The sequence below is a fragment of the Myodes glareolus genome, chromosome 15 (assembly GCF_982192425.1).
Source record: "Myodes glareolus chromosome 15, mMyoGla1.1, whole genome shotgun sequence".
Taxonomy (NCBI): Eukaryota; Metazoa; Chordata; class Mammalia; order Rodentia; family Cricetidae; genus Myodes; species Myodes glareolus.
In genome coordinates, this window is record NC_142040.1 from 23,852,211 (window position 1) to 23,869,291 (window position 17,081).

At 42.0% G+C, this 17,081-nt stretch overlaps 2 protein-coding genes across 5 annotated transcripts in view; both read right to left on the reverse strand.

The window, feature by feature from the left end:
• The window catches only part of Ankdd1b (ankyrin repeat and death domain containing 1B), a 64,862-nt gene extending 59,903 nt beyond the window's left edge, over window positions 1–4,959 (reverse strand). Inside the window, exon 1 of the mRNA XM_048441498.3 lies at window positions 4,664–4,959. Coding sequence (XP_048297455.3) covers window positions 4,664–4,835 — 172 coding nt within the window. The 5' untranslated portion in view covers window positions 4,836–4,959. The remainder of the gene's footprint in view (window positions 1–4,663) is intronic.
• An 8,182-nt stretch (window positions 4,960–13,141) lies between these two features.
• The window catches only part of Polk (DNA polymerase kappa), a 57,155-nt gene continuing 53,215 nt past the window's right edge, over window positions 13,142–17,081 (reverse strand). For all 4 annotated transcript variants that reach the window (XM_048441494.3, XM_085676835.2, XM_048441492.3 and 1 more), the window contains 3 exons: window positions 16,097–16,999; window positions 15,127–15,160; window positions 13,142–14,806 (listed from right to left, as the gene is read on the reverse strand). In XM_048441494.3, the coding sequence (XP_048297451.3) occupies window positions 14,722–14,806; window positions 15,127–15,160; window positions 16,097–16,999 (1,022 nt within the window). In that variant the 3' untranslated portion in view covers window positions 13,142–14,721. The remainder of the gene's footprint in view (window positions 14,807–15,126; window positions 15,161–16,096; window positions 17,000–17,081) is intronic.

Consider the following 17,081-nt stretch of genomic DNA (forward strand, 5'->3'; position numbering starts at 1 on the left):
TTAGCAGGTCAGAGGGCCACAGCAGAGCGACCTCCCAGGGGACCTCGTTTGTGAGACGTTAGTAGGGGATAAGACTGGGAAGAACGCGCTCCTTACAAAGTTAAGACTTCTTTCTATCCACAGAACTCAGATTCAGTGCCAGACCTGGAGGAACTAAACCTTTTAATGAGTCTACTGTGGAAACCCAGATAAAGGCTAAGAAGATTGACATGTTTTATTATCATTTATAAGAAAGGACATAAAATTGGATTCACACCTACTGTGACTGTGACATACCCCACTCCACCCCTCTCTCTCATACATACACGTGACAAGCTTTATTAACTAGCACAGGGAAGATTCAAGAGAGTCAGAGAGTTCTCAAGAGACAGTACAAATCATGGGGGATAAAATAAAAATCGAGGTTAAGAATTCAAAGCAGATGTTTGACAAAATATTTTGCACTGAATGAGAAGGAAAAGAACATGGTTGGAGAGATGACTCAGCAGTTAAGAGCACTGACTGTTCCTGCCGAGGACGTGAGCTTGGTTTCCAGTACTCACATGGTGGCTCACAATCATCTGTAATTCCATTCCTAGGGGACTGGACACCCTCTTCTGACCTCCACAGGCACCAGGCTCACACATGGTACATACTCACACATGCAGGAAAATACATATACACATGAAATAAAAACAATGTTTTTTAAAGGGAGAAGAGAAAAAAAGTAAACAGAGGAAAAGTAGCAAGATAAATGAAATTTCAAACAGAAAGAAATCATGAAACAAAAATCAATGAAAACGATAGCTGGTTATCTAAAAATATCAATGAACCAAAAAACAAACAAACAAACAAACGCCCAGCCAGACGACATAAAAAGATCAGTATCATAAATAAAAGAAAACATATTTTTATAGACTCCACTAGACATCAAAAAGGATCAGAAGGAGGAGGCAGGCAAATTGTGAGTTCAAGACCATTCTGAGATACTTAGAAAGACTGTTTCAAAAACAACAACAAACAAGAAAAGATACGGGAATATTATAAACAACTCCACCCATATAAATTTATCAACTAAGATGTGGTGTTTTCTAGATAACCATAGGCTACCAAAATGCAAGATTATATAATTAGCATGGATAACCCTGACTAGCAAAGAAACTAGATTTATAGCTAAAACTATGCCAAAATATCTCTATGCTTAAAAACTTTTTTTTAAATGAACTTTAAAGACCAATAGAGTCTATAAAAACCTCTTTTAGGGGTCAGCAAGAAGGCTCAGCGGGGAAAGGCGAGCCTGGCGACCTGAACCCTAACCCCAGAAAGGATATAAAGGTCAAAGAAGAGAGCTGACTCCACAGAGCTGCCCTCTGACCTGCACATGCACACTTTAGCATACATGCACCATCCTCACACCATACATATCACACACACACACACACACACACACACACAATAAATTACATTTATAAGAGAAATGAAAACGGAGAACAAACAGCCTTCTTCTCACTTCCCAAAAGAAACAAAACAAAACAAAACAAAACACAAAACACCTCTCTTGGTTAACTGGAAATAGAAGAGAAGTTCCTCATTTTGAAAGGACATCTACAAAAACTGACAAGCAACAGCATACTTGATTTTTAAAATCTGAGCTTCTTTTTTTCTAAAGATCAAGAATGAGAAGAGATTTTTTTCACTCTTACCTCTCTGTTTACGTACTGTGCTGAGAGTTCTAGCTAGAACAATAAATTGGTATGTAAGTGAAGAGGCAGATAGAAGGAGAAACTGTCTAATCCGGCTTCAGACAACTTGGTTACTTATGTATAGAATCTCAAGGAATATACAAAGCAACTCTAGAGCCAGTAACTGAATTTAGCAAGCTTGTTGAATACAAGATTAATACATAACTATTAGTCATATTTTTACGAATTGGCAATAAACAAATAAAAACTGAAATTTACAAAGCACTATTTATAATTAATCAAAAGCCAAATTATTTGCATATAAAGGCAACAAAACACACAGCTTTTCTGTACCAAAGAAATATTGGGGTTGGAGAGTTGGCTCAGAGAGTAAGAGCACTTGTTTTTGCAGAAGACCCAGGTTCAATTCTCAGGACCTATAAGGCAGCTTGTAACCATCTCTAACTCCAGTCCCAGAGGATCTGAAACCTTCTTCTGACCTTCAAGGACTGAGGCACATACAGGACACACATAACGGAATGCAGGCAAAACACACATAAAATAATAAACTAAATGTTAAAAAAGAATTGTGGGCCAAAGAGCTCAAAGACTAACTAATGGGAATATATATCATGTCCTTCAGGTTAGAAGAGTGAACATCATAAACATTAACAGCCCCAAAAGTTGTGTATTGATATAATGGATTTTCAATAAAGTGTCACACAAATATATTGCAGCTACTGACAGGTTCATATAAAACTTATCTAGAAAGGCAAAGAACAATCTTGAAAGACCAAATCAGTTTTGAAAAAGCAATGCTGGAGGAGTCACATTACTGAACTGTAGTGTATCACAATTGTACAGCAACGTGCAAGAACAGGGTAATGTAGGACATTTGACATAGAGAGGATACATACACCAACAGAATAAAATATACAGTCTGAAAGTCAACTCAGACAAATAGATCAGTTATTTTTTGACAAAGGTTTGCAAGTTTTGACAACAGAGAGTGGATAATCATCTCAACAAATGGCATTTAAATATTTGGACACCATACTGAATCTTGACATAAACTTTATATGTTATACAGAAATGAATTCCAAATGGGTTGTATATGTAAATGAAAAACACAAAACTCTAAACTTTTAGGAGAAAATGCATGAGGAAAACTTTATGGTCTGTGGTTCAGGAAGATTTATTACACATACATAACAGTGATAGTATAACCATGAAAGAAAAGAAAATTGATAAACTAAACATCAAAATGGAACCCATCCACTCTTATGAAAGACACCATTAAAGAATAAAACATATAAGCCAGTCAGTGATGGTGCATGCCTTTAATCCCAGTACTTGGGAGGCAGAAATAGGTGGGTTTTTATATGAGTTTGAGGTCAGCTTGATCTATAGAGTGAGCTCCAGGACAGCTGGAGCTACACAGAGAAACCCTGACTAGAAAAAACACACAAACAAGCAAACCCCCCAAAAAACAAAACAGAAAACAAACAAACAAACAAAAAACCAGAATAAGACCTATTACAGTGTAGGTTTTTATATTCTCAAATAATATTTCTGACAAATTAAATACATCCAGAATATTTAGCTCTCAATATTCAACAACCCAATTTAAGTACAGAGAAAAGACTTCAGAAGAACAGAGAGGAACCAAAGTAATGAAATTTGTCACCGCTATATAGAGGGACACTCAAATTAAGACCACCAATGGGATACCAGTGTGCTTCTATTTCGATGTCTAAAATTGAGCGGAAAATACGGTCCCATGTTTGGGAATGAGCTCATTCTACCTACTGTTCTGTGTTAGCAAAATGCCTGAGACAATCGACGTGGAATGAGAAAAAGTTCATTTTGGCTCAGAGTTTCAGACGTTTCATTCCATGGCTACGTGGGGGGTGTTTTGGACAGCAGCTGCACAGTGGATAGACTTTGTCCTGATATTCTCCTTGGGGTTGCCCCTCAGTAACTTGATAACGTCCTTCCACTAAGCCCCGCCTACTGAACTAGGAGACATCACCACCCACAGTCTAACGCTCCCAGCTTCATTCACAATGCTCCGGACCCCGCATCTTCCTCATTTTAAACAGGCATTCCATGTCTGCACCTGCTTCGCTCTTGCTTGCCATGGTTTCTATCTGAACTTCCCATGGCTGGTTGTTTCCTCTCATTTGGGTATCTGACCTAAAGTCCGCCTGTGCCCTGATCCCACCCGTGTCACGTTGTTTCACGGTTTCCACAGCGTTCTCACACCTTTCCCTCAAATGGTCACATGGGTTTACTTCTTCATGGTCCACCAACTTCCACCAGAGCAGTAAGCGAGCTCCAAGGAACAGGAGCTACCTTGGCTTCTGCATCCCCATGTCTGAATCACGTCTAGCAAATATTAAGCCCTGGGAAAGTGTTTCTGGAATTAGCTAAACCAACTAACTGTACATTATATAAAGGAACTGGTGTCCAGTTGCCAAGGTTGGGCTTCAGGAAAGAGCCCATCCATGTGAGCCCATAGTGTGCTGTTAAGAGACTTGAGTCCTTTATTTTCAACTCCTGCTGACCTCCTCATTGGGGCCTCCTCAGTTACTGCTATCATTGCCAAGACATAGCTCATCTATTCCCCATGCTTTAGAAACCTAGCAACGGTGGAACGTGACTTAAAGTCACGCAAAAAAAAAAAAATCTGCACGTAAATCATGATTTAAAACAAGAGCACAAGGAATTCTATTTGCAAAGGGCTTACTCGTTTCTTTAAACAGTCTTCTCCTCAGCTTGGAAAGGCGATCCCCCCTTCCACAGTACAGGGTGCAGGCGTGAATAAACACTCCGGGATGGGAATGGGGCCCGCGAAGGAGGATAGGCGGTGTCTGGGGACATTCTGAGGGTCTCCAGGGCAGATTGCTGGCCCGATTTCTTCCAGGCGGCAGTGATTACTCCTCTAGTTCCTCAGTCTGAGCCCACCCTCTGCCCACCAGGAGACCTCTCTCAGAACTCACAGCTTTCATGTCCTGCAGCTGTAGCCTCCTCGTCTGTCCCTTCAGGCTTTGGCACCCTGGTCAGACTCCTCCAGGGCCCGGTGGCCGCACCCCTCAGGTCGGCCCTCAAGGTCCTGGCCGCCTGGAGCATCAGCTCCCTTGCTCCGTGGCCCCGGCTGCTCTTGGGGTTCATGGCCACCTTAGCTGTGAAAACTTCACCAGGGTGCGGGCCGGACTGAAAATGCACCCTGCAGAAGCTGGGTTGAGATTGCTCTCTTGGGGCAGGTGGCTAGGCACAGGCCTTGGTTCTCCAACCCTGCCCTGGCTTGGACTGGTCTGCGGAGGCCACCCTTAGGTGTGGCATATCAGGTACTAGGGTTTGGCTGTCCACAAAAGTAAACAGTTCTAGAAATCTACGAGCCCTCAGAAACTCCGAGTTCATACTCCACCACTTCTTTGCATGATTTAAAAATGTCTGGCTTTGATTTATAGTCAGTGCTTACTCACTACTGGAAATTCAGTATTAAATACTTCCTAACTGGGTTTTCAAAATTTCCTCTTGGAAAATAAAAAAATGACCCAATTTCTCATTTGGTAATCATGAAATCATCCACTTTCCTGGCTGAGTCTGTTAAAAACTGAAACAATATAGAACCAAGTCCAACAAATCCCGACTCACCAAATAAACTTCAAATAAAAGAGGCAATATGACTTTAGTGTTCTATTATGAACTTATGAGATATTTCATTTTAATGTAAATTATATAATATTAAGACCGCAAAGATGGCTCCGTGGTTAAGAGAGCTCTTATTGCTCTTCAGAGGACTAGGGTTCGCTTCTAGCACTAACTTTGAGTGGCTCACACCTCGTCTCTCTCATTCTGTTAATGCTCTCAACAAGAAAAAAAAAGTTGCTGGGCAGTTTTTAATCCCAGCACTCGAGAGGGAGAGGCAGGAGGATCTCTGTGAGTGTGAGGCCAGCCTGGGCTACAGAGCGAGTTCCACAGTCAGGGCTACACTAAGAAAACCTGTCTCGAAAAACAAACAAACTGAAAGCACTGATTTTTTGCTCTACACTCTTCTAGAAATGGCGTGAGGCCCACCCTCCTCCAGCACGGGACACAAGACCCGAAGCAATACATGGAGGCAGCTTTTCTTCTTGATTCTCCTCAGAGCGTGGACAAGATGCAAGCTATGAAGCATCACGTGATGCTGTCTTTTTCAAACAGCAAATGAATTATCTCAGTGTGCTGATGTGTGGCTGGATTTTATTTTTACCTTTCTGACTCTTTGGGGGGCCCTCCACCCAGCTCCCAAATAAATCACACGGAGGCTTATTCTTCCTTATAAATGCTTGGCCTTAGCTTGGCTTCTTTCTAGCCAGCTCTTCTTAAATTATCCTGTCTACCTTTGCCCCTGGGTTTTTATCTTTCTCTATTCTATATTCCTTCCTTTACTTCTTACTCCATGGTTTGTTGTGTAGTCTGGTCCTGGAGTCCGCCTCTCCTCCGCTCATTTCTCTATTCCCTCTTCCCAGATTTCTCCTATTTATTCTCTGCCTGGCAACCCTGTCTTTCCTTTTTCCTGCTTAGCTACTAGATGTTTAGTTCTTTGTTAGACCAATCATGTATTCTAGGCAGGGAAAGTAACACGGCTCCATAGAGTTAAACAAATGTAACATAAAAGAATGCAACACATCCTTGCATCTTTAAACATATATTCCACAGCATAAACAAATGCAACACATCGTAAAATAATATTTCACAGCCAGGGAAGCTCTTCCCCTTCCTGTTGCTCCTCTGGTATCATCTGCTGCACGGCGTTCAGCTTCTAACACTCTCTCCCCAGAACGAACTCTCTTCCCCACCCCTTTCAATGCTTTTATTCAACGATTTCAACTTTCATATAATTAAAGTTCAGGCTGTCACTTCTTTCAAGGAAGGTACTCTAATCACTCGATTCTAAAATATTATGAACACCACCCCTCCTCTCTCTCATTTCCTTTAGCTGCTCTTTCATCTATGGTAGCTGTCAGACAGAACAGATATTATTTAGTATGTATCTAATATTAAACATCACAAAGACAGGAGGTTTCTCAGGCTTTCTCCCCTGCTGTACCTCCAGTGCCTTACACTTTTTCCAGGCTTGAGACCAATTTGTCAAATAAATACGAAAACAGTTCTACCAGGGAACAGCTGCCTGTGTTCAGTCCGACAGCTTTCATTTCTCTCCTAACAGAAGGTTGGCTGGGAAGGCTACGTGTGGCTCGAACAGCTATCAACGAATGTGTCCTAGCCTCAACCACAAACATATTTAAAATGTTTTGAAATTTAAAACAATATTGACAAACTTTTTTTTTTCCATTTCAAGTGTGTGGTGTGTATTCATGTATGCAAGTTTCTCACCTGTTAGGTGCATGTGGAGGCTGAAGTTGATGTTGGGATTTATCCTGGATTGCTTTCTTGCCTTATTGAGGCAGGTCTCTCAAATCCTGGGCTCACAGGATATCACTCAGGGAAGCTCCTGTGTCTGACTCCTGAGGCTGGAATCATAAGCAGGCCACAGGCCGACCTGGCATTGATATGCATTCTGGGGACCAAATGCCAGTTCTCATACTTTTATTAGCCGCTAACATATCTTCTCAGCCGCCATAGAAAAATTCTTTTTTTTAATTATGTATACAATATTCTGTCTGTGTGTATGTCTGCAGGCCAGAAGAGGGCACTAGACCTCACTACAGATGGTTGTGAGTCACCATGTGGTTGCTGGGAATTGAACTCAGGACCTTTGGAAGAGCAGGCAAGGCTCTTAACCACTGAGCCATCTCTCCAGCCCCCCATAGAAAGAATCTTAAGTGTGCACTTTGAAGCTAACATCATGTTTCTGTCTCAAAGGGTCTGGACATGCCTGGGTATGTTTAAAGTTACAGAAAGAGAAGAAGAGGAAGAAGAAAAGAAAAGAAGAGGAGGAGGAGGAAAACGGAGGAGGTAGCATTATTTATTGATTGCTGTATTCGCTGGTCAGAAGTTGTCCCCTAGAGTCCCACTTAACATATTTACCTCGTAAGAATCTTACCTTCACTGAGGAAAAACTGTAGCCTGAGGCTGATTCTTCTTCTTTCTTGTGAGTAAAATGTTTTAAGAAAGTCTGGAAACTGGTAGGCCAGGGCTGCCATGGTAACTACGAAAAGTTTCTGCGTACCATTAAACCTCTCTGCCGACACAATAACCCAAATCAGACCAAATGAAACCAATTTAGAGAGAGCCCAGGTCTAATGGATACTAGCGCTCTCAGGTGGCCTTCCAGGTGGTCAGAGAGGAGATGGGGAAGGAAGATTGGAAAACCACGTTTGTTCTCTGGGGGGCAGTTTAAATACCCTGTGGGAGTGGTCTTGAGCATCTCTGGGAAGGGGTCACCATTTGGCGGGCTTTCTAGGAGGAGGAGTCTGGGCTGAGGCAACTCCCAGCGGAGGAGGCTTGGGATGGACCTTCCCACTCAAACATTCCAGACTCTTTGGGTATATGGGTGCCAGGGGCTGGGGTGACACTTCCACCCAAACAAACTCTAGTCTACCAGGTTCTCCAGAGCCAGGCCCTCTAGCCTGCTACTCTACTGTTCCCACGGGTACCCCCAACTCAGGTGCAAAATATCTGTGTCTGCTTCCAGGAAGAGGGGCAGAGGGGAGAAACAGGGAGTCAAAGGACACTAGAGCTTCCATAAGAGGAAGGTTCTAGCATACTGCACAAAGGCTTCCTCACACAGTCCACTGGCTAACCTTCAGTCATGCACCTAGACCTTGCTGCAAGGGTGTGTGTTGCAAGAGTAAGAACGCGAATCGCTCTGCTGGACTCAGGGGATTCCCTTTGAGACGCTGGACATTTGCTTCTGCTCGCTAGCAAAAGGCCGTTAGTGCTGTGCCAGGCCGTCACAGTTGGGAATCAGATGAGAAACAGCCTCACATTTCTGCCAGCCTGCAATCACAGAGCGACTGATCCACAGTCACCTTAGAGACCACGAGTTCTCCTTCTGGTGTGTGCTCTGTTGCTGGGTGTCTAGAATGCTTCCCAAGGCCCGCTGACTCTCCCCTACCAAGTGGGAATTTTTGTTCTTTAAAAATATAATGTTAGGGTGACCGCAGCCGCTAGTCAAGGCAGAGACGGCTAGAGCGGTGCAGATTCCCCCGCAGTGAGCGGCAGAGCTGGCGGGAGCACGTCCTGGACAGGCTGGTACTGCCATGCGGCGGGGTGACCAGGTGGCGGATAAAAGCCTTACAGGACATAGTAAATAGACATAAGGCTAAACATAAAGGTGAACATTTATTACTTAAAGAAGAGGGAGAGAAAGAAAGGCAGGAATAGAAAGGTGGGGGCGGGGGGAGAAACATGTGTACACGCCAAGAGAGGGAACAGAAGCAATGTTAAGATGGTGATGATGGAGAGGTCAGAAGTGGCTGGGAGTGGGTGTGGCTTGCCCCTTAAAGGGACCAGACCAAAAGAATAACAGGAATGCTTTTCAATAGGCGCAAAGGTCCCTTCAGGAAAGCATGCCCTTTTGTCTGGGACTAATAACTGCTTCAAGTTTCCCTTTCTTCTTGAAGCCCCTGAAGCATATTCACTGTGGTTTTCTGTGTGGCTCACTGCTTGCCAGATTGTAGGCTAGTATTAGGAGTGCATGACTGACCTTACAAGGCAGGTACCTTCTACTTGTTATTAAGAGCTATCATCACATTTCCGGGAAGTTTGACTGGTTAACATTATATAGTTTGTGCCAAGGTGGGAATATTGTACCACAGTTTCCACACAGACACACAGAACATCACTAACTCCTCCCTTGCCATTCCTCTCAAACTTGCAGAGTTAACAGCTTTTAAAGAAAAAGCAACTCAATGTGACATTTTGAAAACACTTTTTGTGGTCAATCTTTGGAAAGGCACTCGAGTTGACAGGGGAAGCTGAGGAGACAGTTGGGGTGTCAGTATGTAGACAACTGGTAAAGCTTCATAGAAGGAGAGAAATGGATCTTTCCAAAGGGCTCTAGAAGGGCAACTGGAATTTGCTAACATATTTGGGGTTGACAGAGTAGAGTCGGAAATTGGGGGGATGAGCTCACACAGAGCCCATGATGAATAGTGATATTGAAAATGAGGACAGCGGGTGCCGATTGCTAGCTTTCTCTTGATTCACCTCCCATGTTCTTACACTGGGCACTGCCTACATTCTCTGGGCATGAAGCTCCTTCTTTAACCCGGCAGTGCAGCTCCTACCATGTCAGTGTGGGAGCTCTGTCTCTTGAAGATCGCGCTTCAGTAGGCTCCTGAACCTTCCAATCCCATGCTAAGGTTGGATCCAAAGCACTTCTGAGAGAATGGTCTGTGTGTACAAATACGTTCCCAGAAGGCTGCTTTTCTGTGGTCACAGAGGACAGAAGTAAGATGCCTAGCCACAAATTACCCAAACAATAGGACATACTAAGAGCCACTTCTTTGTCCTTCATCGAAAAGACGGTTGGTTGTACTGACATGCAATCTCTAGGCCTGCTTATGTTACCTGTAGTGCATACTAACGACATGCCATAAACAAGCAGGCCAGGCTCCGTATCGGAGACACCCTTAATATGTTAAAAATTGGAGACTTTTCCTGCATTAAAAAAAGGGAGCAAAAAAAGTCACCCTAAGATCCCTATCTTTTTATTCTTTATTCAAATACAGCTCTGATTGACATTTATTTTGCAAGCAAACTGTAAGGGTCACCCTGGCAGGTTCAGGTTGCTCAACTTCTTCCTATGTTTTGCAAAGAAAGACTCCTCTCTTCCGAACCAGCCTTGGAGCCCCTGGCCTTTACCAGTCTGATAAGAATGTTTCCTGTCCACAGCTTGGGGCCACACTGTATTCATTTGAAGAGATAGCTTATAGTGTCAACTAGCAGAAGCTGAATGCATGCTTTCTGAAGACTGAGACCGTGGACCAGTAAGCTCTCTGGAAGGTTTAAAGCTAAGGTCAGTTGGGATGACAGGAATGTCTGCCGCAGACTTTCCAGGAAAAAGTCTGGGTGACAAGGGTTGAGCAGGGTGTCTTGGTGATATTTTGTATGTGCTGGCATACAGTACTTGTGGGTGAATTGTATATGGTTCATATGCCTCCCCTGGGAGCATGAGGCTTTGCCGGCCTCACCCCCATACCATGCTGCATATCAGACTGAGGGTCTTGTATACACAGGAAACCATTCTACTTCTGAGTCACATCTAGTTTCTTTGCTTATTTTGATTTATATCTTTTTACAAATTGTAATCTTGGGCTCTTCAGTTTTCCTCAGTTCTGTTAGTCCTTCTAGCAAATAATCAGACTTGAGGGGTGCCTATGGATTCCCAACACAGTTAGGGTGCAATTAAGTTTTCTTTATAAGTTATTAACCATAGAAGGACCATTTATTTAATAGCCAACGCGTTCACACTATGTTATTTAAAATACCCTTCCCATTACCAATGCTACTGTTAATACTTTATTAATTGCTACCTAAAATTTAGTATCTACTTATCTCTCTCTTCTTGAGACAGGGTCTCAGTATATACACCAGACTGGTTTTGAACTTGAGATCTTCTTGCCTCTGGATCCTGAATGCTGGCATTAAAAGTGTGTGCTACCGTGCCTGGCTCTATCTATCAATCTCTAAGGGGTTTTGACTATTATTGTACTTAAAAGTCTAACTGGCGCCAGGGTGGGGGTATTTTCTGTAGCCATTCCTCCTGTTCGTGAATAGGATTAATTCATTTATTCACTTGTACTCCTCATCTAGTTCTCAGGTCCTTAAACATTCCCCTTCTGAGCTAGCTACCTCTCAGGTCCCCATGATACACAAGATGATTTTTATCCTATTCTCTCATTGGTTATAGCTGATTTATAGGAATAGTATTGATTTTACAGACAGAACTTTACTGAACTCTGAAAACAGTAGATTTATTTAAAAAGTAGGCAAGTGAGTTAAAAATAAACTTCTCTTAAAATAACGTCGGCAAACACGCTGACCATACGAAGTTTCATTTTTACTTGTTTCTACCTTTTAGTCATTTCATCTGCTACACTGACTAAAAACCAAATTGTTTTCAGAAGTGATTATTCTCAAAGTGAGGAATCACATCATTTCTAAAACTTAGCAACACTGAATTGTTTCTTCTTCTAACACAGTGGGAATTCAGTAATACCTCTTTGCGGTTTAATTGTCCCTGTCCGGGTGCCTAGTATGGCTAAGACCGTCTTGATGGCTCTTGGCCATTCAGATTTTCTTCCATGTGACGTGCATTTTAAGTCCTTTGTGTCACTTTCTACTGGCTAATTTCTTCCTGAGTCTCAATTAACAATCAAAGTAATATTCCAGATTCTAGCCCCGCCCCCACACCAATACTACATACATATGTTACAAACATGCTTTCCCATGATTTGACTTTCTAAGTTTATGGGTCCTCACTTCTTATCCCTTCTAAGTTTTGTTATGCTTTCTAACAATTCTTCAAGAACTTAAAAAAAATGTGCTGGGTATGCAAGATAAAACAGATAATAAAGATTGTGGGAGAAGTCCAGACAGAAAACAAAGATGAAGCTATCGGAGAAGATCAGGCACGTAGAGGAATCTGGGCATGGAGCAAGCAGACCTCAAGTCAACCAGTGTTCCTCTACAGTGCTGCCGGGTCTTCCCCTGAAGATGAATTGTGATCTGGTAGCAAAGAGGAAGGACTCAGTCTATCAACAACCAGGTGGCAGACGGTCTATGGACGGGGATGGGATGGTCGGGATGCTGAAATGGATTTGAGGTATGATTCAAAACTAGGACGACACACAAAGGAATGCGGGAGACATGGACCTTGCATGGGGTTGGAGAGGCCAAGACAAAGCTTTCTGCTTAGGAGTCTTCTGGTGAGGAGGCAGTCATTTCTCTAGGAAGCCCTGGTTTCTCCTGCTGAGAAGGGACCTACATCACCGCTCCTGCACCTAAGGCTCAGGGAACTGTGGAGGATGGGGTGGAAAGACTGTAAGGAAGTCTGCTGACAATGTCCTCTACGTATGACAAGGAAGCTGCACCCACAAAGTCCCAACAATATAGTCACTTAAACAAGATCTACACAATGGCAATACTAGTTAAACATGCCAACATGGATGGGGAAATCTCCAAGGCTCCATCCTAGATGAAGAGCTACAAGTAAATCATGACAGCTGAAAGTGTGAGAGTCCATCTGCTCCAGGGTCAATGCTGGGTACGTTAGTCAACCCCATGTAGTCAGCCCTAGACACACAGACAAAGAGCTGTACTGAATGGACTCAGCAGGTTACATACAAGTAAGCGCACACACACACACACACACACACACACACACACACACCTATAATGTAACAATAATTTTTAAAAAGTCATGAATTTGAGAGAGATTGAGGGGAACATGAAAGAAGTTGAAAGAGAAAGATTAAGAGAAGAAAATAATGTAAATTAATTACACATGTAAGAGATTCTCAAACGTTTTAAAATTTTATTTTAAATTATTAAATGTTATATATTATGGCATTCATTATATGGGGCATCTAAATGAAAATAATTTATTATTTAATGTGGAAAACAATAAAAATAAATTTATATGGGAAAAACAATAAATACAATAACATCTACTTTTCAATACATTAAATCAGTTTCACTGAATTTAATTTTATAAATAATTCACATAAGTAAACCACAATCAATAACCGAAACACCACAGCTTTGGGACTGTCCATGGTTTGTAATATCAGGTAGGGGACCAGCACATCAGAAGCTTTCAGCCCGTCTTTAACGAGGCTAGGAATTAAAAGTCAGGCTGCGACTGTGGCAAGCCCTAAGGATGCTAGCTATTCCTCAAATATTTTCCTGTCTACTCTAAATGAACTAAAATATTCAAAGACCAAAACCGTAAGAAAAAAAGATTCAGTTCTTTTTTGTTTTCTGAGACACAGTTTCTCTGTGTAGCTCCGGCTGTCCTAGAACTCTCTCAGTAGAGCAGGCTGGTCTTGAACTCAGAGATCTGCCTGCCTCTGCCTTTTGAGTGCTGGGATTAAAGGCAAGTGCCACTGGCCGGCAAGATTCAGTTCTTAAAGCAGTAGCAAAAAGGGCTTTTTGATAAGAGCATGTGGGTGGGGCCATGCTAGAGCAATTCTGAGCATGCTGCTCAGAATTCAGCTGCTGTGAATCTTTCTTTCACAAATAGCAACAGAGATGCGCAGACATGTGGCTGAGGAAAGGGCAGAGCTTCACCAGGCGTTCATCTTCTGAGCTGCACATTTTCTCTTAATGAGGAGGATGAAAATCAAGTGACTTCACAACTCATCTTGTTTACTACAGATTTGTAGGGAGTCAAACGTAATTACCAAGAAATGAAATACTGCCATTTAAGGTACTGAGTTAAAAAAACAAACAATTTTGAGTTATAGACTAAATGTTTCTTTACATGAACCAAGTGCTTATTTATAAGATAAAGAAATTGTAAGTGAGGAAAAACAATTAACAAGAGTTTGAACAAGTCCTTCAAACACAGATAATACTGTGTATTACTTTCTTGAAGGTACCCACGCTCTCTCTGTTAAACTAATGTTCTTCACAGACCTCATGGTTAACTCTAACTACAAATGCTCACAGAACACTTACAGACACAAGAGCAAGTTCAGCAGCATCCAGGGGCAACCCGGTGGCTAGGCACTAAGATGCCCGTGCTGAGCTGGTGGCTAGGCACTAAATGCTCACGCTGAAACAAGAGCACAGGACTCAGAGCCCTTATTATAAGTATTCTATATTTATAAAGTAAGACGTCATCTTCTGACTGCCCCTTTTACTTTTGTTTTAAAGTTATCTCTAACAAGACTGATTTCCAACTGATATATACTAGGTTGAGATTCTTATGGTTATTAAAGAAAATATAAAGAAATAAGTTAATATATAGTCTACACTCCTTAAAAAGGCCATGTGGGGAGGTATTATTGCACTTGTCTTCCCTAAATAATAAATTTAAATGAGGAAGAACAAATACATTGATTATAAAACTAAACTTTCAATAAAAAATGTTCAAAGTTCATTTGAAAAATATATCAAGGGTATGTCTGGGACCTTGGGGTTTTGTTTTCCTCGATGTGGAGCTCTTTGTCTTCAGTCCTGGCCTGGAATGAGAAAGAATACGCAATTTCTATGTAGAAGGAAATATGTGAAAATAATTTTGCAAAAACAGTTTTGTTTTTCGAGACAGGGTTTCTCTGTAGCTTTGGAGACTGTCCTGAAACTAGCTCTTTGGTCCAGGCTGGCCTCGAACTCACAGAGATCCGCCTGCCTCTGTCTCCCAAGTGCTGGGATTAAAGGCATGTGCCAAGACCTCCCAGCCTGCAAAAAGAGTTCTTAAGATGTTACTTGGTTAGTTATAAAAGCAAAGTTCAGCCCCTAAAATCTCAAGGGTAAAACATGAGTTTGTGGCTCTCAGTCATACCTTTTTGTCCTTCCTGTAGCCTTCTGAAGTCTGTCTGCAGTGCAAAGAAAAACCAAGAAATTTCATCAGGAAAAGGATAAAACAACTGAAAAAGCTTCACAAACATTAAAGAGATAAAATTGACAGACTAAAGATAATATTATACATACTCCAAACTAATTTTTAAGACATTTAATTAAACTAGCGCTTCTGTGTGCGTATACACGTTTGGAGGTGAATGGATGACTTTGAGAAAGTCGGATCTTTCCTCCCATCATGTGGTCCAGAGATCAAAATCAGATTGGAAGGCTTGTTATCGAGCACCTACACCCAAGCCGCATGGCCAGTCTCACAAGGTTAATCTTAAAATTTACTAGTTCTCCTGGCATTAAGCTTAATTTCTGCAACCTTGCTACATCAGCACAACAGACAGACAAGTGCAAGGCTTCCTGGCTCTCTGAGCACAGCTAGTCTGTCACTGCACACCAGCGGTTGCTCCCCAGGGAACTTCTGTTTTGTTTAGATCACTCAGATCCTTTCACTTTTAACTTCATTCTATATTAAATCAAAACTAAACTTGAGTTTCCCCTCAATTCAAAAGCCCAGTTTGAGTTATTTCTAGTCATAATAAGGCAGAACTAATATTTTCCTCAATGAGAGCAAACACAAGCCACCGTTTTAATAGTCTGTATTTCAAATTTAACACTTTCAGTAATTTTAGTAAGACATATCCCTAGAAAATCACATTCCTCTTATTTTTTTAATTTAATTTTAAGTGTATTGGTGCTTTGCCTACATGTATGGCTGTGTACCCTATATATGCCTATTGAGACCAAAAGATGACACTGAATCCCCTGGAACTGGAGTTACAGATTGCTGTGAGCCACCGTGTGGGTTCTGGGGACCAACCCCGGGTCCTATGCAAGCCTAGCAAGGACTGCTGGTCGATCTCCACCCCGTGCTGCATTCCTCTTCATGATTGTATGCTCACCAGTACTTCTGGAGCTCCCTTTGGGTTGGTTAGCCGAATTAACTTCATTATTTCTCAATTCTTGGATAATGCCTTTATTTAAGCAAATATCCACGTGCACATTGAAGAGTGTAAGATCAGAAGTCTTCTGTTCTAGGTTACAAACAGGACAAACTAGAGCTCGCCCTGTTACCACCTCATCTGTACAGGGCTGGATGGATTCTTGCTTACTTAGTATTCTGACAGTTTCATTTGCCAATGAAACAGGACAAGACTGGTTTGGAATATCAGAACATTCCTCTTTGCTGTGATTACTCCCTAAAGTGTCCATACTTGCTGCTTTCAATGAGATGACTTCAGTTTCTAGCAGATCTACACCATCCGCTGAAGTGATCTCTGCATCTTCATAATCCTGCTTCTCACATAGTGGAATAGAATGGTGTGCATCTTCCTTCTGACCAATAGCTGCTGAGGAAGCATGGGAATAGGAGTTCTCACTGGTTGATGGTTCATCCAGACACGCATCTACATGTTCATTAAAGGCTTCCAGACTGATACCTTCTTGTTCCCTAAAGCAAACTGGACATGTAAATGTCTGACAGTTATTCGAATTCTTTGATGTCTCCAAACTCTCGGTCATCTTCTTTAAAGCCTGGAATGGCTGTGAGGTCTGCACAGCTTGCTGATCCACAGTTTCACATCTGGGTGCGTCCTGATGGCTCAAGATCCTTTCTGATCGCTTTTTATCAAAGAAACTCTTCTTAAGAGACATTTCCAAAGGCTTTACAAACTCAGTTTTGTCGGTTTTGTCTAGAACACACCCAGGAGATGACAAAGCTTGGTGTCCAGCTTGTAAGAAGCCAATGATGCTCCTTTGTTGGTGCTTCTTGTCATCTTCATTGGAAAAAGTTGACATTCGCACACCTAAAGAAACCAAAACCGTCACTTTCCATTGTATAAACATATCCACACCCAATACAAACGGAACAAAACATCTAACATAGTG